The sequence below is a fragment of the Pseudophryne corroboree genome, chromosome 9 (genome assembly GCF_028390025.1).
Source record: "Pseudophryne corroboree isolate aPseCor3 chromosome 9, aPseCor3.hap2, whole genome shotgun sequence".
Classification (NCBI taxonomy): Eukaryota; Metazoa; Chordata; class Amphibia; order Anura; family Myobatrachidae; genus Pseudophryne; species Pseudophryne corroboree.
Window position 1 is genome coordinate 448,979,717 of NC_086452.1, and position 24,697 is coordinate 449,004,413.

The 24,697-nt window shown below is 46.7% G+C and overlaps 1 protein-coding gene across 1 annotated transcript in view; it reads left to right on the forward strand.

Annotated features, from left to right (window-relative positions):
• RUVBL1 (RuvB like AAA ATPase 1) overlaps nucleotides 1–24,697 on the forward strand; it is a 98,727-nt gene that overhangs the window by 35,330 nt on the left and 38,700 nt on the right. The window contains exons 2-3 of the mRNA XM_063941173.1: nucleotides 2,723–2,809; nucleotides 3,159–3,291. Of these exons, the coding sequence (XP_063797243.1) occupies nucleotides 2,723–2,809; nucleotides 3,159–3,291 (220 nt within the window). The remainder of the gene's footprint in view (nucleotides 1–2,722; nucleotides 2,810–3,158; nucleotides 3,292–24,697) is intronic.

Genomic DNA, 24,697 nt, shown 5'->3' on the forward strand with positions numbered 1-24,697 from the left:
TTCTTTCAAAAAGAACTGGCTTCTCTTCCTGAGGTTCAGACGTTTGTTAAGGGAGTGCTGCATATTCAGCCCCCTTTTGTGCCACCAGTGGCACCTTGGGATCTCAACGTGGTGTTGGGTTTTCTGAAATCCCACTGGTTTGAGCCACTTAAGACCGTGGAGCTAAAGTATCTCACGTGGAAGGTGGTCATGCTATTGGCCTTAGCTTCGGCTAGGCGTGTGTCAGAATTGGCGGCTTTGTCATGTAAAAGCCCCTATCTGGTTTTCCATGTGGACAGGGCAGAATTACGGACTCGTCCACAATTTCTGCCGAAGGTGGTGTCATCTTTTCATTTGAACCAACCTATTGTGGTGCCTACGGCTACTCGTGACTTGGAGGATTCCAAGTTGCTTGATGTAGTCAGGGCTTTGAAGATTTATGTGGCCAGAACGGCTGGAGTCAGGAAAACTGACTCGCTGTTTATCCTGTATGCATCCAACAAGCTGGGTGCTCCTGCTTCAAAGCAAACTATTGCTCGCTGGATCTGTAACACGATTCAGCAGGCTCATTCTGCGGTGGGATTGCCGCATCCAAAATCGATAAAAGCCCATTCCACAAGGAAAGTGGGCTCTTCTTGGGCGGCTGCCCGAGGGGTCTCGGTATTACAGCTTTGCCGAGCAGCTACTTGGTCGGGTTCAAACGCCTTTGCAAAATTCTACAAGTTTGATATTCTGGCTGAGGAGGACCTTGTGTTTGCCCATTCGGTGCTGCAGAGTCATCCGCACTCTCCCGCCCGTTTGGGAGCTTTGGTATAATCCCCATGGTCCTTACGGAGTCCCCAGCATCCACTAGGACGTTAGAGAAAATAAGATTTTACTCACCGGTAAATCTATTTCTCGTAGTCCGTAGTGGATGCTGGGCGCCCGTCCCAAGTGCGGACTTTCTGCAATACGTGTATATAGTTATTGCTTAATAAAGGGTTATGTTATGTTGGCATCTGTGGTTGATGCTTTGTTATTGTTCATACTGTTAACTGGGTATGTTATCACAAGTTATACGGTGTGATTGGTGTGGCTGGTATGAGTCTTACCCTGGATTCCAAAATCCTTTCCTAGTAATGTCTGCTCTTCCGGGCACAGTTTCCTTAACTGATGTCTGGAGGAGGGGCATAGAGGGAGGAGCCAGTGCACACCAGTAGTACTAAATCTTTCTTAGAGTGCCCAGTCTCCTGCGGAGCCCGTCTATTCCCCATGGTCCTTACGGAGTCCCCAGCATCCACTACGGACTACGAGAAATAGATTTACCGGTGAGTAAAATCTTATTTTTTTTTTTTGTCTGAATCCAATTGACCTACCAGTATGATTTTTTGGAGTGTGGGAGGAAACGGGCGTACCTGGAGGAAACCCATGCAAACAAGGGGATAACATACAAACTTCACACATATATGACCTCATCGCTGTGAGGCAGTAATGATAACCACTGTGCTCTATCTATTAATATTGTGTATTACTGATTAACTGCAATGTTTGCACTTGACTGAATAGCCCATTCCTGCTTTCTCTGCTTAGCAGGAGCAATATAAGGAGGGAGGAACATCTGTAGCTAAACAGGCAGAGGATGACTGACAGCGTGGCTTCAACGCTCTGTGCAGTCAGTGTATCCATAGATCAGAGACAGTTGTGTCACAGTAACTCCGTATCTGCTTGCTGACCTGTAAAGCCATACACTCCGGACACTGTCTTAAAGATACTTTATTTTTGTTTTTCCTTCCCCACGTGAGCGCTGTACTGAGATGCTTACAGGGACAACGCAGGTTTGGAGATGCTTACTCTCTACGGTGCAATATGATACCTGCTTATGGGGGTCATTCCGAGTTGATCGCTCGCTAGCAGTTTTTAGCAGCCGTGCAAACGCTATGCCGCCTCCCACTGGGAGTGTATTTTAGCTTAGCAGAAGTGCGAACGAAAGGATCACAGAGCGGCAGGCAAATTTTTTTTTTTTTTTTTTTGTGTGTGTGCAGTTTTAGAGTAGCTCAAAACCTACTCAGCTCTTGCGATCACTTTAGACTGTTCAGTTCCTGTTTTGACGTCACAAACCCGCCCTGCGTTCGCCCAGCCACGCCTGTGTTTTTCCTGGCACGCCTGCGTTTTTTTCAACACTCCCAGAAAACGGTCTGTTGACACCCAGAAACGCCCACTTCATGTCAATCACTCTGCGGCCAGCAGTGCGACTGAAAAGCTTCGCTAGAACTTGTGTGAAAATACATCGTTCATTGTAATAGTATTTCGCGCGTGCGCATTGTGCCGCATACGCATGTGCAGAATGGGCGTTTTTTTTTTTTTTTTTTGCCTCATTGCTGCACAACGAACGAATGCAGCTAGCGATCAACTCTGAATGACCACCCATGACTCCAAGACCCCCCTGTTTCTATGACTGTGGCTTACTTTGCCTACTTACCTATGTCATCACTTGGTGACCCGGTCCTATGGAGGCGAAGCTGTAATTAAATCAACCTGGGGATTAGTGTTGCCTATTGCGTTACTCTTGTAAATTACCATGGGTGTCACTTGAACATTGCTGCTTTGGTGATGATTTGAATACAACCCGAAGAATTTTGCACGGACCTTTCAAGAAAGGACTTTCCTAAGATCTGACTTCAGAAGTAGAATATATATACTTGTTTCTAGAACGCTCCCTCCTCCTGTCAGTAACAGTTTGCTCTTTTTCTTTTTAAAATTGTAGGCATGTGGCGTAATCGTAGAGCTAATTAAAAGCAAGAAAATGGCTGGAAGAGCCGTGCTGCTCGCAGGACCTCCTGGAACTGGCAAGGTAACCGGTCTCACCTGCTTCCTATTTAGCCGTGGAAAATGGAGAGCATGAAAGTCAGTCTGTTCCTTGTAATTTCCACTTGATGTCACCTCCCCCCCCCCCCCCCATTCCCCCTCAGCGTGCTGAAATGTTTCTTCTTCCGCTTCATCATGTTAATAAGTTCAGTATTTCTGAAAATAAGTCTACAGTGAAATACTTATGTAGTACAGTTACTTGTAGTCTCACCCATACATGCATATTGTCACTGCTGTGTGTCCACTAGGTGGCACTGTCCTGTTGCTTGCAGTAAGATTGTTACTGAAGTTCATGTCTTCCAGTCCTGTTAATGTTTCTTTAACGTTCTTTACAGACCGCCTTGGCTCTAGCCATCGCTCAGGAGTTGGGCAGCAAAGTCCCATTTTGCCCCATGGTTGGCAGTGAAGTCTATTCCACAGAGATTAAGAAAACCGAGGTATTAATGGAGAATTTCCGAAGAGCTATTGGTAAGTGGTGTACGCAGCCAACAAATTTGCAGCTTTATTTTTTTTTTTTTTTTTTATTATTAAGCACCAGTTGCATGTAGAGCCGACCATACTGTTGACATTTGGTGTTTAAATGAGGTTTCCTGTGCCAGGCAGCTATGCTGTCCACTCATACCATTACTGAGGCATGAGGCGTTACTTTGTGTGTCTGTGAGTACGTTAGCTCCTAGTGTGTGCTTTATTGTGAAGTAGTTGTCACCTCTGTGTAAGCGATAGGTACGCTAAAGGGTCCTCTCAGTTATCTTTCATGTGCCATTGCCCGGTTGCGCACAGATTTGCCATACAGATGGAGCCATCTTTATCTTGGTCTTTTAATAGGATTAAATGAGCCAGGGCAGTCGGACTTAATCCCCTGCTGTAATGTCTTAATCCCCTGATGTATTGTTCTCTCTGTATTGCATTGCAGCTGAGAACAATAGATGAAAGGCTTATGCTAATAAACCATGGTGCGCATAGGCGCAGCAGAGAGGCCAAGATAAATGTGGCTCCATCTGTATATAAATAATACACCTTTGTGGGTGCGAGGCAGAAATGATCCATGTAGGGGGATGTGTGATGTCCCATTACGTAATGCAGTGTATGGCACATCACATTTTATTGAACTGACCCCATAAAATAGGTTATACCATTTCTGTATTTGCTTTAATAAGAACACAATCTAGACGTATTTACATTTCCAGGAAGAACCAACCGCCATAAAGTAAGCGGTTGTCAAGGCAACAAACGCAACTGTTACATTTCTGTGTAACAAAATCAGCGGCTGGGAACCTAAACTTTGTAGCATTACAGCAGGAGAGATTGCAGCACAGTTTACAATGGATTGCATAGTCTTGCGCAAAATTAAATTTTATTTCATATTTAGACGTATGGCGCTACGTTTATATCATCAGAGCAGCGTTGTAATCTCGTTACGTAGGTCTCATCCTTAAGCTCACACACAAAAGTTTGCCGAATCCTAACTAGTCTAACCAGTTTAAGCATGCCTTAATAGCAAAACTGTGACAGGGCATGCTGGGATGTGTAGTTCAACAGCAGCTGAAGGGCCGTATGTTTCATGCTACTGCTCTAATCTGCATATAAAAATTAAGCAGAAGGGAGCAAACATAACGTGCGCAATTTTAGGTTGTGGACCTGTGCGCTAATATTCTGATCTTAATGGTTGGAAATGTGGGCAGACACCGTCATTCTGAGTACACTTTAAAACGTGGATTGTGCAGCTGTAAAATATATATATATATACCGTATATACTCGAGTATAAGCCGAGTTTTTCAGCACATTTTTTGGCTGAAAAAGCTCCCCCTCGGCTTATACTCGAGTGATGCTCACGGAGTCCTGTGCAGGAGCAGAGCGCAGGGAGCAGCCATGACGGAAGGAGGGGGACTCGGGAGCCGCAGCAGCGCACTGTAATTGGTGCATCAACCAGTGACGCTGCTGCAGCCATCCTTCTCCCTCTCCATGCTCGCTGAAGCACCGCCGCGCCGCCCGCCTCCTCAGCCGCTGCGTTCTGTCCCAAGGCCGGCCACCGCTGCCCGCACCGCCTGCCGCTGCCTACACTCCCGTGCCCCGTCATTGATGGTGAGTAGAGACAGGCTACGGGGGGGGAGCGCGGGTGTGTCTGGGGTGGGGGGGGGGGTAGTTGGGGGCTGAGCATATCTGGCACTATGAGGGCATACGGTATCTGGCACTGTGGGAGCATATGTAGCACTGTGAGGGCATATGTGGCAGTATGAGGGCATATCTGGCACTATGAGGGCATATGTGGCACTGTGGGGGATTATCTGGCAGTATGAGGGCATATGTGGCACTGTGGGGGATTATCTGGCAGTATGAGGGCATATGTGGCACTGTGGGGGATTATCTGGCAGTATGAGGGCATATGTGGCACTGTGGGGGCATGTCTGGCACTATTAGGGCATATCTGGCACCGTGGGGGAATATGTGTATCTGGCAATGTGGGGGCATATCTGGCAATGTGGGGGCATATCTGGCACTATGAGGGCATATCTGGCACTGTGGGAGCATATCTGGCACCGTGGGGGAATATGTGTATCTGGCAATGTGGGGGCATATCTGGCACTATGAGGGCAAATATCTGGCACCATGGGGGCATATTTAGCACTGTGGGGGCATATCTGGCACTGGGGGGCATATCTGGCAGTATGAGGGCTGTGTACGGCTAGAGCTGCATTTCCCACCCTAGGCTTATACTCGAGTCAATAAGTTTTCCCAGTTTTTTGGGGGAAAATTAGGTGCCTCGGCTTATATTCGGGTCGACTTATACTCGAGTATATACGGGTAATATATATATATATATATATATATATATATATATAAACAGCGTACTGACCGGCACTCAATACCTCATAACTTCTATTGCCCCGGTGCCTTCCTGTACCCAAAGGTATAGACAGTCCATCTCACAGCGGCAGCACTCAGCGGGACTTGTTCAGCGTAGAAAGAAAGGAAGAGACTAAACTCAAGTCCTTATGTTAACGTTTCAGTTTATAACTTTCGTCAGAACACCAAATACAGTAAACATGACATACCTTTATACCCTCACCATTCTTGTGAACACTGCCCGTGGCTCGGTCACGCCGACGGGGGGACGGATGACGTCATCAAACTGCACCTCATGCAGCGCGCTCCTCCCCGTCGTCGCTCCGGTTACCATAGAGACTGAAATAAACAAACACACCCGCTATTTTACAATTACAATATCCTGGGAAACAGAGAGGACAGACACATCTAGATCAATGTAAAGCTCTAATGCATGCCTATTTGTCAGTATCTAACAATTTCAACACTGCACACATTTAACTGTAGACCAAGAACACTAGATTACTAAGGGTCCATAGCTACTCAATGAAGCAATTTAAACTGAAGTGCTCATTAAGGCCACCCGGGGTCATAGTATTGAGGCGGTGTATCCACCTAGCCTCTCTCTGAAGTAAAAGTTGGTTTCTATTACCCCCTCTGATTTTTTGGGGTTCTTGGTCTATGATCTTATACTTTAATGTCGCCAGACCATGTCTCTGTTGTGCGAAATGGCTTGCCACTGGCTGTGCTTGGCTATCACCTTCCAGTGCAGCCCGTATGGCGGACCTATGCATCGCCATTCTCTCTTTAAATTGACGTGTGGTTTTACCCACATAAAAAAGCCCACAAGGGCATCTAATAAAATATACTACGTGGGTGCTGGTGCACGTCAAGATCTTATTTATCTTGACATATTTGCCAGTGTGTGAGTGTGAAAACCCTGCTCCTGTCTCCATATAACTGCAGGTGGTGTAGCCCACACACCTATAGCACCCAGGCTTTTTGCTGAGAAATGTCTGTTTACTGACTGACTTGTAAGATGATATATCGTTGTGCACTAGGAGGTCCTTTAGATTCTTGTTCCTGGTGTAACTGGGTAAAAGAGTTACTCCATTAAACATCCCCAAATCCTTATCTGAAGTTATAATGGACCAGTTATCCCTGGCCTGTTTGGATATCTCTTTACTGACAGGGGAAAATTTTTGAACAAAGGGGATTTTAGACTAAGGCAGGGGTGGGCAATTATTTCAGCTGGGGAGCCGCTTAACACTTCCAGCGAATATTCGAGGGCCACATACAAAATATCTTGTATATACAATATCTATCACAAAAATGCTGTTAGATTTTGATAAAAAAATATTTTATTATACGAAGCAAACAGAATAAGAAAATGAACACTGATACAATATAGAACACAGTAAATGTCTAGGTAGGAGTAAAAGGAACAGAAATGGAGGAAGAGGAGGAGAAGACAGAAAGAAGACAGAAAACAAGAGAGAGAAAAAATAACAAACACTCAAGCATTCGTACAATCAAATGGAGTGTCCGTTTAAAAAAAAAAAAAAGACTAACAATCAAAGGTGGAATTAACAATTACATAAAAGAGTCAGTGAGATGATTGAAACCTCTGATGCGCATTAACCAGAGAAGCGAAGTCAGGCATCATCTCTTTTGTCGCAATCCGAAGCACAGCTGCAAGGTGCTCATCATTCATGGAAGATCTGTGTTTTGACTTGTTAAATTTTATCACAGAAAATGCCTGCTCGCATATGTAGGTTGAACCAAATAGCACAAGCATCTTCCGCGCATGAGCCTTGATCTTTGGAAAGTTTTGACCATTGAGAGAGGCATAAAACCGTGGAAGAGGTTCTGATTTGAATTGCTCTTTAAGCAAAGCATCACACTGCAGGTCAATAAGCTCAAGTTGAAGATCACAAGGAGCATTGTCGACATCAAATGTGAAAGGTGAGGAGACCAAAGATAAATCTTTTTCTATTGTTTTGAAATCATTGAATCTCCGTGAAAACTCCCCATGTAAATCGAGTACTGATGATGCATATTTTTCCAGATTTTCATCTGAAACAGCAACTTGATGCAAAGTGCAGAAATGAGTGAACTGCTTGTTCCTTAAATGACGAGAGAAAAGCAGCAATTTGGTCATAAATGACTTCACGCTGAAATGCAGATCATGAGCAAAAAGCCCCTTCCCTTGCAATCTTAGATTTAATTCATTCATGTGGCCCATAACATCAACAGCAAATGCGAAATCAGATAGCCAATCCTTATTTTTCAGCTGAAGAAAATCGGGTTCTTTTCCTTTCATGTTTAGAAACACCCCAATCTGCTCTCTCAGCTCCCACACTCTTTTCAAAACATTCCCCAAGCTAAGCCATCTCACATTGGTATGATACAGGATATCTGTGTGCTCAGCTTCAGTCTCCTCTAGCAGAGCTACAAATTGTCTGTGATTTAATCCTCTTGCGCGAATGTAGTTGACCACTTTTGTAACTGTGTCCACAACGTTGCTTAATTTTAAAACACTTTTACAAAGGACCTCTTGATGTATGATGCAATGTAGAAAGACAATTTTGAGTTCTGGATTCTTTTCACTGACTTGGTCTTGAATTCTTTTTAGCAATCCAATATTTTTTCCTGTTAGATTGGGGCTTCCGTCAGTTGTCACACCAGCCAATTTTTCCCACTCCACTCAAAGTTTGGATACACACTGATTTACAGCCTCCAATAAATCCTTTCCAGTTGTTGTATCTTTCATGGACTGCATTGATGCCAGTTCTTCTGTAATATCAAAATTTTCATTGATACCTCGAATGAAAATCATCAACTGGGCTGTGTCTTTGACATCACAACTTTCATCCAGTGCTAACGCAAAATATGACATATTGTTGACTTTCTTTTTTAATTGCAGTTCCATATTCTCAGATATGTCCTCGATGCGCCTCACAACAGTTCGCCGTGACAAGCTAATATTTTCAAACATTTTTTTCTTGTCTGGGCACAATATTGCAGCAGAGTCAACCATACATTCCTTTATAAATTCTCCTTCGGTGAACGGCTTACTGTTCTTGGCGATTTTGTGTGCTATTAAATAGCTCACCTTTGTAATTCCATCCTGTGCAGATGACAATTTTGTAAAAAATGTTTGCTCTTTTTGGATTCGAGCAACCATCTCATTGGCTTTCTCCAATTTGTCTTCAGCAGATAAATTTTTATACTTCAAAGCATGCTTTGTCTCGAAATGGCGATTTCAATTATATTCTTTGAATACTGCCACGGATTCCTTACAAACTAAGCACACTGCTTTTTCACCAACAAGGAAAAAAAAATATTTAGGAGTCCATTCTTTGTTGAATTTTCTGCATTCACCGTCTATCTTTCTTTTCTTTGTGAAACTCATTTCTTAGTCTGTTGATTTTAAATCAAAATCAAAATTTAGGCAATAAATATAAACAAGACTCACACAGTGGTGCGCATTACTGACATCTGTATGATGTTTTTATGTTCTCCGATGTTTGTATGGCTTTCCTCCCACACCACAAAATTATACTGGGAGGTGTTGCGGAATTCATACTGTAAGCGTCAAAAGGGAGGGGACTGATATGAATGACAAAAATTTGTAGGAGTAAGTCCTGGGCTGCGTAGAGACTGCACAAAGTAGATTTTTGCAGCTCTTCGTACACATACGATCGCACACTTGCATAGGCGAATTTACACTCCCCCTGGGGGCGGCGACTACCCGAACGCAGGACAGCAAAATTAGCAGCACAGTGATCAAGTCTGCATCAGCCCTTTAATCAGCAGTTGCAGCAAAATGCATATGCAACCAACTCAAAATAAGACCCGTTATAGGGCCCAAGTCAGACACGATCACTGCTGTGCATTTTCGCACAGCAGACGATCGGGTTTGAACTGTGCATACACTGCAATGTGCAGGCACGTCAGTCTGCAGCGCCGGGATGGTGCGAACAAAGCGATCGCACAGGCGATCGCAAGCCGATTGACAGGAAGAGGACGTTTGTGGATGGCAATTGACCGTTTAGAGGAGTGTCCGGAAAAACGCAGGAGGCACCAGGCATTTCGAGGGAGGGTTATCTGACGTCAGCTCCGGCCCCGATCATCGCAGCGGCTGACTAAGTCCTGGGCTGCGCAGAGACTGCACAAATTTCTGTTTGTGCAGCTCTCTTGCACATGCGATCGCAACCCCGGCACAGCGATTACCCCCTCCCCCTGTAGGCGGCGACTACCTGATCGCAGCAGTGCAAAAATCGCCTGCTAGCGATCAGGTCTGAATAAGGCCCATAGTTATGTATATAACTATAAAAACATAGTACATATAACTATAAAAACACACACCACAATACAATATACATACATACATACATACATACATACATACATACATACATACATACATACATACATAGTAGAATACATCGTTTTTTTTACAGGCACAATACATATGTCCAATAAACACAGTAATCCAGTAATAAAACAAAACAAAACACGGGGCTGAAAACAAACAGCACCCTGTGTAATGCTGCAGCCTCTACCCCCCCCCCCCCCCCCCCCCCTGGACCCATATAGCAGTCTATCTTCCCCTCTCTCCTAAACCTATATGGCAGTCCCTACCCCCCTTTCCCCACCCTCCCCTAAACCTATATAGCAGTCCTTACCCTCCCCCCCCCCCCCACTCCCCTAAACCCATACAACCGTTTTTAACTCCCCTCCCCATAACTTATAGGGCAGCTTTAGCTTTATCCAGGGGGTTTACCTATTTGTCAGTGACGATCCCCACTGTCAGTGATGATCCGCGCTGCTGCTGCTGATTCTCCCCGCTGGCCGCCGTTTCTTCTCCCCACTGGCCTCCACTTGTGCTCCCCACTGGCCGCTTCGTTCTGCTCCGAGTCCCACTCTGCAGTGCCCGCCCAGCGCCGCTCCCCGTGACGCCCAGCGCCGCTCCCCGTGACGCCCAGCGCATGAGATAGAGGAAATCCCGGTCAGCTGACCATGTGACGTGACCGGGATTTCCTCAGCGGCGCCGCGTCTGCGAGCAGTGCAATGACAAGCGGCCTGTCGGGCCTCTTGTCATTGCACTCTGGTGGGGCACAGCGGGCCAGGCAGGATCGGTCCGCGGGCCGCATCCGGCCCGCGGGCCGCATGTTGCCCACCCCTACTGTAAGGTCTTAGTTTTTAACCTTGAATTAGCCAGGAGTGTCGCCCGATCCAGACTCAGGACTTTGTCCTTCGTCTTCATGAGCTCCCCCCAATCATACCCTCTGGCATTAAAATTAAGGGCCATTTTGTTGATTTCAATCTCTGTATTTACCTGATCATCTGATATTCTATGTGCCCTCAAGAATTGCGAGTAGGGTACACTATATTTGGTAGGGGCCGGGTGGAAACTAGCCGCATGGAGTATAGTATTTTTATCTGTTGGTTTTTTAAACACATTTGTGTGTATTTGTCCTCCCTCAAGGGATATAGCAACATCAAGATAATTAACACTTTCTCCACTCATTGTAGCAGTGAGTTTGATGTTGACATCACGTAAATTAATATCTGTGATTAGCTGTTTTAAAGAGGCCTCGGTGCCTGTCCAAATCAGGAACAGGTCGTCTATGTACCTGACAAAAAATATTAATTTCTCAGCACAAACAGGATCAGAAAAAAAGATCTTTCTCAATTTCATACATAAAGCAGTTTGCAAATGCTGGCGAAACGCAACTCCCCATTGCGCATCCCTGCAGTTGTTCAAATCACTTGTTATCAAATAGGAAATTATTCCTTTTTAACATAAGTCGCAACAAATCCAAAAATAATAGCAAATCGGGACCCTTATACAGTGGACTACTTGATAATAGACGTCTGGCCGCCTCCACACCTCTATCATGTGGGATGTTGGTGTAGAGGCTGACCACGACAAGTGTACACAATATACAATCGGGTGGAAGATTAGTAAGTTGTTGTAACTTAATGATTAAGGAAGTCGTGTCTTTCAAATAGGTGAACTGCGCCTGGATCACTGGTTGGAAATAGTGATCCAGGTATTGCGAGACTTTGTAAAACACAGAGTTGCGGGCAGCTATGATGGGACGCCCCGGTGGCTTCCTCAAATACTTAAGGATTTTCGGTATGGTGTAAAAAACCGGGGCCACCGGGAACTCCTGCAACAAAGCGTGACGCGGATATTAGATCGTCAGCTACTGCTGTTTACAACACCTGCCTGAGTTCACAATTGTACTTCTCAGTAGGGTCTGACAGTAGTTGTCTATACACTGAGCTATCCAACAACTGGTTATATGTCTCTGCTTTGTATTGACACAAGCTTTGTATGACAATACCCCCCCCCCCCCTCCCCTCCCCCCTTTGGGGCGGATGACAATACTTTGATCCTTACTGAGAGCATACAGTGCATCGCTTTCACCTTTGGACAGATTGACCTTACTCGTTTTTTGTGTTTTAACAATCTCCCCCACCTTTGAGTCTAAAACTCTCGAAAAACATTTTAGAGAAGAGTTAACAGTTACTGGGTCGAACTTAGATTGAGTCCTTAATTTAATGGGAACGTCTGATCTAGTTACTGATTGTGGGAGTCCCCCAAAATGTTATTTCAGGCGTAGTCTCCTATTTACGTTATAACAGTCTACTTTCCACTGAAAGTCATCAAATTCAGCAGTGGGTATAAAGGATAGACCACGATTCAGTACTGAAAGTTCATCTGTAGATAAATGACGCTCCGATAAGTTAAAGATCACGTTGCTTTCTTGGACTTTGTTGATTTTTTTGTTGATTCTTTGATTTTACTTACTGCGCCTGGTCCCGTGCCTGGTTTGGCTCCTATCATGGCACGGGTATTGACCCGTAAAGGGGGCTTTTTCCCTTTAGATGTTCCAGAGGTCTCATTCTCACTAAAAGTAGACTGCTCCCCACTGGAAGTGTCCGTTGCATGGATATTACGAGATCTTTGTCGATACTGTCGTCTCGGCTGTCTCCTCCCATCGGGATTATTGACCCAACTGTAGACTGCCCCTTCCTGGTAGTCCTTCTGTACAGTTAGTAATTTGCGTCTTTTTAAATTGTACCAATTCCTGTCTGTATGATTCCACTTGTTCAGTGAGTTTCTCTATCCATTTGGGCTCTATGTCCGCTTTAAGTGTGGTCAGATGTGTTTCTTCAAAGGTAGCAATCATCTCCTTAATGAATTTCATTTCTCTAGCTGATTCTTCTATCACTAGAAGAATGAGATCTATGCTGCACTTGTTTAAAATGCCGACCCACTTGCGACAAAACTCAGCATTATATTTGCCAATGGTCGGGATGTTCCGAACCCTAAACCCCCGAGGGATTTGGCGGTTTCTGTGGTAATCTGAAAGTTTCACGCCATGCATGAAAAAATCAACTTGTTTTTTATGTAGTCGTAACAACCTCTGGAACAATATTTGATTACTTTCAACGCCTCCTGATGTGGCCAAATCTTCCTTAAATCTGATGTTGTCTGCATCAGAAAAAGACCATATCTCACAGGTGGCGACATCAATGTGTCGATATCCTCCGGGTTCACCTGGATCTAACCCATGTGCCATGGTGACTCAAAAATTGTGATCCCTCTGTGTGAAAACCCCAGCAATTCTGAATGAAGATATAAATAAAAAAAAAGCACACTTCCCCCCCCCCCCCCCCCTTCCTTTTTTTTTCATTTCTTTTTTTTTTTTTCTCTTTTTTCTCTAACGTCCTAGTGGATGCTGGGGACTCCATCAGGACCATGGGGAATAGCGGCTCCGCAGGAGACAGGGCACAAAAGCAAGCTTTTAGGATCACATGGTGTGTACTGGCTCCTCCCCCTATGACCCTCCTCCAAGCCTCAGTTAGGTTTTTGTGCCCGGCCGAGAAGGGTGCAATCTAGGTGGCTCTCTTAAAGAGTTACTTAGAAAAAGTTTTTAGGTTCTTTATTTTCAGTGAGTCCTGCTGGCAACAGGCTCACTGCATCGAGGGACTTAGGGGAGAGATTTTCAACTCACCTGCGTGCAGGATGGATTGGATTCTTAGGCTACTGGACATAGCTCCAGAGGGAGTCGGAACACAGGGCTCGCCCTGGGGTTCGTCCCGGAGCCGCGCCGCCGACCCCCCTTGCAGACGCTGAAGATGAAGAGGTCCGGAACCAGGCGGCAGAAGACTCTCAGTCTTCATCAGGTAGCGCACAGCACTGCAGCTGTGCGCCATTGTTGTCAGCACACTTCACACAGCGGTCACGGAGGGTGCAGGGCGCTGGGGGGGGGCGCCCTGGGCAGCAATGTATAATACCTGTATGGCGAAAAATACATCACACATAGCCCTTGAGGCTATATGGATGTATTTAACCCCTGCCAGATATCTAAAACTCCGGAGAAGAAGCCTGCCGAAAAGGGGGCGGGGCCTATTCTCCTCAGCACACAGCGCCATTTTCCCTCACAGAAAGGCTGGTGGGAAGGCTCTCATGCTCTCCCCTGCACTGCACTACAGAAACAGGGTTAAAACAGAGAGGGGGGGCACTGATTTGGCGATATGTATATATATTAAAATGCTATAAGGGAGGAACACTTATATAAAGGTTGTCCCTGGATAATTATAGCGTTTTGGTGTGTGCTGGCAAACTCTCCCTCTGTCTCCCCAAAGGGCTAGTGGGTCCTGTCCTCTATCAGAGCATTCCCTATGTGTGTGCTGTATGTCGGTACGTGTGTGTCGACATGTATGAGGAAAATATTGGTGAGGAGGCGGAGCAAATTGCCTGTAATGGTGATGTCACTCTCTAGGGAGTCGACACCGGAATGGATGGCTTATTTATGGAAATTACGTGACAATGTCAACACGCTGCAAGCCGGTTGACGACATGAGAGGGCCGGCGAACAAATTAGTATCTGTCCAGGCGTCTCAAACACCGTCAGGGGCTGTAAAATGCCCATTTACCTCAGTCGGTCGACACAGACCCAGACACGGACACTGATTTCAGTGTCGACGGTGAAGAAACAAACGTATTTTCTTTTAGGGCCACACGTTAAGGGCAATGAAGGAGGTGTTACATATTTCTGATACTCCAAGTACCACAAAAAAGGGTATTATATGTAAGGTGAAAAAACTACCTGTAGTTTTTCCTGAATCAGATAAATTAAATGAAGTGTGTGATGATGCGTGGGTTTCCCCCGATAGAAAATTATTGGCGGTATACCCTTTCCCGCCAGAAGTTAAGGCGCGGTGGGAAACACCCCTCAGGGTGGATAAGGCGCTCACACGCTTATCAGAACAAGTGGCGGTACCATCTACGGATAGGGCCGTACTTAAGGAGCCAGCTGATAGGAGGCTGAAAAATATCCTAAAAAGTATACACACACATGCTGGTGTTATACTGCGACCAGCGATCGCCTCAGCCTGGATGTGCAGAGCTGAGGTGGCTTGGTCGGATTCCCTGACTAAAAATATTGATACCTTTGACAGGGACAGTATTTTATTGACTATAGAGCATTTAAAGGATGCATTTCTATATATGCGAGATGCGCAGAGGGATATTTGCACTCTGGCATCAAGAGTAAATGCGATGTCCATATCTGCAAGAAGATGTTTATGGACACGACAGTGGTCAGGTGATGCAGTTTCCAAACGGCACAAAGATGTATTGCCGTATAAAGGGGAGGAGTTATTTGGGGTCGGTCCATGGGACCTGGTGGCCAGGGCAACTGCTGGAAAATCCACCGTTTTTTACCCTAAGTCACATCTCTGCAGAAAAAGACACCGTCTTTTCAGCCTCAGTCCTTTCGTCCCTATAAGAGTCATATCTGCCCAGGGATAGAGGAAAGGGAAGAAGACTGCAGCAGGCAGCCCATTCCCAGGAACAGAAGCCCTCCACCGCTTCTACCAAGTTCTCAGCATGACGCTGGGACCGTACAGGACCCCTGGATCCTACAAGTAGTATCCAAGGGGTACAGATTGGAATGTCGAGAGGTTTCCCCCCTCGCAGGTTCCTGTAGTCTGCTGTACCAATGTCTCCCTCCGACAGGGAGGCAGTATTGAAAACAATTCACAAGCTGTATTCCCAGCAGGTGATAATAAAATTACCCCTCCGACAACAAGGAAAGGGGTATTACTCCACACTATATGGTGGTACTGAAGGCTAGGTGAGACCTATTCTAAATCTGAAAAATTTGAACACTTACAAGGGTTCAAATCCAGATGGAGTCACTCAGAGCAGTGATAGCAAAGAACAAGGGGACTATATGGTGTCCCGGGACATCAGGGATGCTTACCTCCATGTCCCAAAATTTGCCTTTTCTCACCAAGGGTACCTCAGGTTCGTGGTACAGAACTGTCACTATCAGTTTCAAGACGATGCCGTTGGATTGTCCAAGGCACCCCGGGTCCTTACCAAGGTAATGACCGAAAGGAGGATTCGTCTTCAAAGAAAATGGACGACCTCCTGATAAGAACAAGGTCCAGAGAACAGTTGGAGGTCGGAGTAGCACTATCTCAAGTAGTTCTACGACAGCACGGGTGGATTCTAAATATTCCAAAACCGCAGTTGTTCCGACGACACGTCTGCTGGTCCTAGGGATGATTTTGGACACAGTCCAGGAAAAGGTGTTTCTCCCAGAGGAGAAAGCCAGGGAGTTATCCGAGCTAATCGGGATCCTCCTAAAACCAGGAAAAGTGTCAGTGCATCATTGCACAAGAGTCCTGGTAAAAATGGTGGCTTATTACGAAGCGCTTCCATTCGGCAGATTTCACGCAAGAACTCTTCAGTGGGATCTGCTGGACAAATGGTCCGGATCGCATCTTCAGATGCATCAGCGGATAACCCTATATCCAAGGACAAGGGTGTCTCTCCTGTGGTGATTACAGAGTGCTCATCTTCTAGAGGGCCGCAGATTCGGCATTCAGGATTGGATGCTCGTGACCACGGAGGCCAGCCTGAGAGGCTGGGGAGCAGTCACACAAGGAGTGTGATCAAGTCTGGAGAATTCTCTCCACATAAATATACTGGAGCTAAGAGCAAATTTATAATGCTCTAAGCTTAGCAAGACCTCTGCTTCAAGGTCAGCCGGTATTGATCCAGTGGGATAACATCACGGCAGTCGCCCACGTAAACAGAAAGGGCGGCACAAGAAGCAGGAGGGCAGTGGCAAAACTGCAAGGATTTTTCGCTAGGCGGAAAATCATGTGATAGCACTGTCAGCAGTGTTCATTCCGGGAGTGGACGACTGGGAAGCAGACTTCCTCAGCAGGCACGACCTCCACCCGGGAGAGTGGGAACTTCATCGGGAAGTTTTCCGCATGATTGTGAACCGTTGGGAAAGACCAAAGGTGGACATGATGGCGTCCCGCCCGAACAAAAAATGGGACAGGTATTGCGCCAGGTCACGAGACCTTCAGGCGATAGCTGTGGACGTCCTGGTAACACCGTGGGTGTAACAGTCGGTGTATGTGTTCCCTCCTCTGCTTCTCATAACCAAGGTATTGAGAATTATAAGACATAGAGGAGTAAGAACTATACTCGTGGCTCCGGATTGGCCAAGAGGGACTTGGTAACCGGAACTTCAAGAGATGCTCACAGAGGACTAATGGCCTCGGGAGCTAAGAAGGGATTTGCTTTCAGCAAGTACCATGTCTGTTCCAAGAGGAACCGTGGCATCGGCCTTTAAGAAAGGACCTGCTCCAGCAGGGACCTTGTCTGTTCCAAGACTTACCGCGACTGCGTTTGACGGCATGGCGGTTTGAACGCCGGATCCTAAGGGAAAAGGCATTCCGGAAGAGGTCATACCTACCCTGGTCAAAGCCAGGAAGGAGGTGACCGCACAACGTTATCACCACATGTGGTAAAAATATGTTGCGTGGGTGAGGCCAGGAAGGCCCCACGAAAAAATTTCAACTAGGTCGATTTCTGCACTTCCTGCAAACAGGAGTGTCTATGAGCCTCAAATTGGGGTCCATTAAGGTTCAAGTTTCGGCCCTATAGTTTTTCTTCCAGAAAGAATTGGCTTCAGTTCCTGAAGTCCAGACGTTTGTCAAGGGAGTATTGCATATACAGCCCTTGTGTGCCTCCAGTGGCACCGTGGGATCTCAACGTAGTGTTGGGATTCCTCAAATCATATTGGTTTGAACCACTCAAATCTGTGGATTTGAAATATCTCACATGGAAAGTGACCATGCTGTTGGCCCTGGCCTCGGCCAGGCGATTGTCAAAATTGGCGGCTTTGTCTTACAAAAGCCCATATTTGATTTTCCATTCGGACAGGGCAGAACTGCGGACTCGTCCCCAGTTTCTTCCTAAGGTGGTGTCAGCGTTTCACCTGAAACAACCTATTGTGGTGCCTGCGGCTACTAGGGACTTGGAGGACTCCAAGTTGCTAGACGTTGTCAGGGCCCTGAAAATATATATATATATATATATATATAATTCCAGGACGGCTGGAGTCAGAAAGTCTGACTTGCTGTTTATATTGTAGGCACCCAAAAAGCTGGGTGCTCCTGCTTCTAAGCAGACTATTGCTCGTTGGATTTGTAGTACAATTCAGCTTGCACATTCTGTGGCAGGCCTGCCACAGCCAAAATCTGTAAATGCCCATTCCACAAGGAAGGTGGGCTCATCTTGGGCGGCTGCCCGAGGGGTCTCGGCTTTACAACTTTGCCGAGCAGCTACTTGGTCAGGGGCAAACACGTTTGCTAAATTCTACAAATTTGATACCCTGGCTGAGGAGGACCTGGAGTTCTCTCATTCGGTGCTGCAGAGTCATCCGCACTCTCCCGCCCGTTTGGGAGCTTTGGTATAATCCCCATGGTCCTGACGGAGTCCCCAGCATCCACTAGGACGTTAGAGAAAATAAGATTTTACTCACCGGTAAATCTATTTCTCATAGTCCGTAGTGGATGCTGGGCGCCCATCCCAAGTGCGGATTGTCTGCATTACTTGTACATAGTTATTGTTACAAAAAAATCGGGTTATTATTGTTGTGAGCCATCTTTTTTAGAGGCTACTTCATTGTTATCATACTGTTAACTGGGTTCAAATCACAAGTTGTACGGTGTGATTGGTGTGGCTGGTATGAGTCTTACCCGGGATTCAAGATCCTTCCTTATTGTGTACGCTCGTCCGGGCACAGTACCTAACTGAGGCTTGGAGGAGGGTCATAGGGGGAGGAGCCAGTACACACCATGTGATCCTAAAAGCTTGCTTTTGTGCCCTGTCTCCTGCGGAGCCGCTATTCCCCATGGTCCTGACGGAGTCCCCAGCATCCACTACGGACTATGAGAAATAGATTTATCGGTAAGTAAAATCTTATTTTTTTTCTCTTACGTCCTAGAGGATGCTGAGGACTCCTTAAGGACCATGGGGTATAGAAGGGCTCCGCAGGAGGCATGGGCACTCTAAAGACTTTAGAATGGGTGTGCACTGGCTCCTCCCTCTATGCCTCTCCTCCAGACCTCAGTTAGAGAAACTGTGCCCAGAGGAGACTGGGTGTACTGTAGGGGAGCTCTCCTGAGTTTCTCTGAAAAATACTTTTTGTTAGGTTTTTTTATTTTCAGGGAGCACTGCTGGCAACAGGCTCCCTGCATCGTGGGACTGAGGGGAGAGAAGCAGACCTACTTGAATGATAGGCTCTGCTTCTTAGGCTACTGGACACCATTAGCTCCAGAGGGTCGGAACGCAGGTCTCACTCTCGCCGTTCGTCCCGGAGCCGCGCCGCTGTCCTCACAGAGCCGGAAGATAGAAGCCAGGTGAGTATTAAGAATAAAAGAAGACTTCACAGGCGGCAGAAGACTTTAGATCTTCACTGAGGTAACGCGCAGCCATTGCTCCCACACAGACACACACAGCGGGCACTGTAAGGGTGCAGGGCGCAGGGGGGGCGCCCTGGGCAGCAATAAAAACCTCTAGGGACACTGGCATATAAAGTAGATACTGCGGAGGCAGTATATTAATAAACCCCCGCCAGTATAAATAATTTGAGCGGGACCGAAGCCCGCCGGTGAGGGGGCGGGGCTTGGTCCTCCAGCACTAACCAGCACCATTTTCTCCACGGCACACTGCAGAGAAGCTGATTCTCCCCTGCTGAACAAAGTTACAGAGGGCAAAAAAGAGGGAGGGGGGGGCACATTTCATTGGTGCAGTGTGTATGTGTGTATATATATATATATATATATATATATATATATATATATATATATATATATATATATATATATATATATATATATATATATATATATATATATATATATATATATATATATATATATATATATAAAAAATTTTTTTTTTTTTTTTTATATAAAAGCGTTGTACTAACTAGGATTTTATTCCAGTGTCAGGTGGCGCTGGGTGTGTGCTGGCATACTCTCTCTCTGTCTCTCCAAAGGGCCTTATTGGGGAACTGTCTCCATATAGATATTTCCCTGAGTGTGTGGGGGTGTCGGTACGTGTGTGTCGGCATGTCTGAAGCGGAAGGCTCATCTAAGGAGGAGGTGGAGCAGATGATTGTGGTGTCTCCGTCGGCAACGCCGACACCTGATTGGTTAGATATGTGGAATGTTTTAAATGCAAATGTGGCTTTATTACATAAGAGATTGGACAAAGCAGAGTCCAGGGATGAAACAGGGAGTCAATCAATGGCTTTGACTGTGTCACAGGGCCCTTCAGGGTCTCAAAAACGTCCCCTGTCCCAAGTAGCAGACACTGATACCGACACAGATTCTGACTCCAGTGTCGACTACGATGATGCGAGGTTACACCCAAGGGTGACCAAAAGTATTCATTATATGATTATTGCAATAAAAGATGTTTTACATATCACAGATAACCCCTCTGTCCCTGACACGAGGGTGCACATGTTTAAGGAAAGGAAACCTGAGGTAACCTTTCCCCCATCTCATGAGCTGAACGCGTTATTTGAAAAAGCTTGGGAAACTCCAGACAAGAAACTGCAGATTCCCAAAAGGATTCTTATGGCGTATCCTTTCCCTGCACAGGACAGGGTACGGTGGGAATCCTCGCCCATGGTGGACAAGGCTTTAACGCGCTTGTCCAAGAAGGTGGCGCTACCATCTCCAGACACGGCGGCCGTCAAGGATCCTGCTGATTGCAGACAGGAAACTACCTTAAAATCAATTTATTCACATACGGGTGCTTTGCTCAGACCGGCAATAGCATCGGCTTGGGTTTGTAGTGTGGTAGCAGCTTGGACAGATACCTTGTCAGCTGACATTGATACCCTAGATAGGGATACCATTTTATTGACCTCCGGTCACATTAAAGACGCAGTCTTATATAAGAGAGACGTTGGGCTACTAGGTTCAAGAGCCAACGCCATGGCGATTTCTGCTAGGCGAGCCCTGTGGACCCGCCAGTGGACGGGTGATGCCGACTCAAAGAGGCATATGGAATTTTTGCCTTACAAGGGTGAGGTGTTATTTGGGGAAGGTCTCGCGGACCTGGTTTCCACAGCTACCGCTGGTAAATCTACTTTTTTGCCTTATGTTCCCCCACAGCAAAAGAAAACACCACAATATCAGATACAGTCCTTTCGGTCGCATAAATCCAGAAGAGGTCGGGGCTCTTCCTTCCTCGCCAGAGGTAAGGGTAAAGCGAAAAGAATGCCTGCCACGGCTAATTCCCAGGAGCAGAAGTCCTCCCCGGCTTCTACTAAATCCACCGCATGACGCTGGAGCTCCTCTGAGGGAGTCCGCGCTGGTGGGGGCACGTCTTCGACTCTTCAGCCACGTCTGGGTGCAGTCAGACGTGGATCCTTGGGCGATGGAAATTGTATCCCAGGGCTACAAGCTGGAATTCGAAGAGGTGCCTCCGCGCCAATTTTTCAAATCTACTTTACCAGCTTCTCCCCCAGAAAGGGAGATAGTTTTAGCTGCAATTCAAAAGCTGTGTCAACAGCAAGTGATTGTCAAGGTTCCCCTAGTTCAACGGGGGAAGGGGTACTATTCAACCCTGTTTGTGGTTCCGAAACCGGGTGGCTGGGTCAGACCCATTCTAAATCTAAAATCCCTAAACCTGTACTTGCAAAAGTTCAAATTCAAGATGGAATCGCTCCGGGCAGTTATCTCCAGCCTGGAAGGGGGGTATTTTATGGTGTCACTGGACATAAAGGATGCATACCTTCATGTCCCCATATATCCCCCTCATCAGGCGTACCTGAGTTTCGCTGTACAGGGCTGTCATTACCAGTTTCAGACGTTGCCGTTTGGGCTTTCCACGGCCCCGAGGATTTTCACCAAGATAATGGCGGAAATGATGGTGATCCTGCGCAAGCAGGGAGTCACAATTATCCCATATTTGGACGATCTCCTGATAAAAGCGAGATAGAGAACAGTTGCTGAAAAGCGTGTCGCTCTCCCTGAGAGTGCTCCAGCTGCATGGCTGGATTCTAAATCTACCAAAGTCACAGTTGGTTCCAACGACTCGGCTATCGTTCTTAGGAATGATTCTGGACACAGAACAAAAGAGGGTTTTTCTCCCGATGGCAAAAGCCCAGGAACTCCAGAATATTGTCCGAGACCTGTTAAACCCGAACAGAGAGTGTCAGTTCATCAATGCACTCGAGTAATGGGAAAAATGGTGGCGACCTACGAGGCGATCCCCTTCGGCAGGTTTCATGCGAGGACGTTTCAATTGGACCTTCTGGACAAGTGGTCCGGGTCCCATCTTCAAATTCATCAGAAAAGAAGCCTGTCCCCCAGGGCCAGGGTGTCTCTCCTGTGGTGGCTGCAGAGTGCTCACCTTATAGAGGGTCGCTGGTTCGGCATTCAAGACTGGGTTCTGGTGACCACGGACGCGAGCCTCCGAGGATGGGGAGCAGTCACACAAGGAAGAAATTTTCAGGGACTATGGTCGAGCCAGGAGGCTTGTCTACACATCAACATTCTGGAATTAAGAGCCATATACAATGGCCTACGACAAGCGGAGAATCTTCTTCGCGACCTACCTGTTCTGATTCAGTCAGACAACGTCACAGGCTTATGTAAACCGCCAAGGCGGGACAAGGAGCAGAGTGGCAATGGCGGAAGCCACCAGGATTCTTCGCTGGGCGGAAAATCACGTAAGCACTCTGTCAGCAGTCTTCATTCCGGGAGTGGACAACTGGGAAGCAGATTTCCTCAGCAGGCACGATCTCCATCCAGGAGAGTGGGGACTTCATCAAGAAGTTTTTGCAGAGATAACAAGTCTTTGGGGACTTCCTCAAATAGACATGATGGCGTCATGCCTCAACAAGAAGATTCGGAGGTATTGTGCCAGGTCAAGGGACCCTCAGGCAATAGCGGTAGACGCCCTGGTGACACCGTGGGTGTTTCAGTCGATCTATGTGTTCCCTCCTCTTCCTCTCATCTCAAATATATTGAGAATCATAAGACGAAAAAGAGTTCGGACAATACTCATTGTTCCAGATTGGCCTCGAAGGGCCCGGTATTCAGATCTTCAGGAGATGCTCACAGAAGATCCATGGCCTCTTCCTCTCAGGGAGGACCTGTTGCAGCAGGGGCCCTGCGTATTCCAAGACTTAGCGCGGTTACGTTTGACGGCATGGCGGTTGAACACCGAATCCTAGCTGGGAAAGGTATTCCGGAGGAAGTCATCCCTACTCTGATAAAGGCTAGGAAGGAGGTGACGGCAAAACATTATCACCGTATCTGGAGGAAGTATGTATCTTGGTGTGAAGCCAAGAATGCTCCTACGGAAGATTTCCACTTGGGCCGTTTTCTCCACTTTCTACAGACAGGAGTGGATATGGGCCTGAAGTTAGGCTCCATTAAGGTACAGATTTCGGCCCTATCTATATTCTTTCAGAAGGAATCGACTTCTCTCCAAGAAGTCAAGAATTTTGTAAAGGGAGTGCTGCACATCCAGCCACCTTTTGTGCCCCCAGTGGCACCTTGGGACCTTAACGTGGTGTTACAGTTCCTAAAATCTCACTGGTTTGAACCTCTTCAAACAGTGTAATTAAAATTTCTCACTTGGAAGGTGGTCATGTTGTTGGCCTTGGCATCTGCAAGGCGGGTGTCCGAATTGGCGGCTTTGTCTCACAAAAGCCCCTATCTGATTTTCCATGTGGACAGAGCAGAGTTGAGGACTCGTCCTCAATTTTTGCCTAAGGTGGTTTCATATGAACCAACCTATTGTGGTGCCGGTGGCTACGGGAGACTTGGAGGATTCCAAGTCCCTGGATGTAGTCAGGGCCTTAAAAATTTATGTAGCCAGGACGGCTCGGATTAGGAAAACAGAGGCACTGTTTGTCCTGTATGCGGCCAACAAGGTTGGCGCTCCTGCTTCTAAGCAGACTATTGCTCGCTGGATCTGTAACACGATTCAGCAGGCTCATTCTACGGCTGGATTGCCGTTACCAAATTCGGTAAAAGCCCATTCCACTAGGAAGGTGGGCTCTTCTTGGGCGGCTGCCCGAGGCGTCTCGGCGTTACAGCTTTGCCGAGCAGCTACTTGGTCGGGTTCAAACACCTTTGCAAAATTCTGCAAGTTTGATACCCTGGCTGATGAGGACCTCATGTTTGCTCAATCGGTGCTGCAGAGTCATCCGCGCACTCCGCTATGGTATAATTCCCATGGTCCTTACGGAGTCCCCAGCATCCTCTAGGACGTAAGAGAAAATAAGATTTTAAACCTACCGGTAAATCTTTTTCTCCTAGTCCGTAGAGGATGCTGGGCGCCGTCCCAGTGCGGACATATTTCTGCAAGGCTTGTATATAGTTGTTTCTTACATAAGGGTTATGTTACAGTTAAGATCAGTCTTTGGCTGATGCTGTTTTGTTCATACTGTTAACTGGTTGCGTGTATTGCAGGTTATACGGTGTGGATGGTGTGGGCTGGTATGAATCTTGCCCTTAGATTAACAAAAATCCTTTCCTCGTACTGTCCATCTCCTCTGGGCACAGCTCTCTAACTGAGGTCTGGAATAGGGGCATAGAGGGAGGAGCCAGTGCACACCCATTCTAAAGTCTTTAGAGTGCCCATGTCTCCTGCGGAGCCCTTCTATACCCCATGGTCCT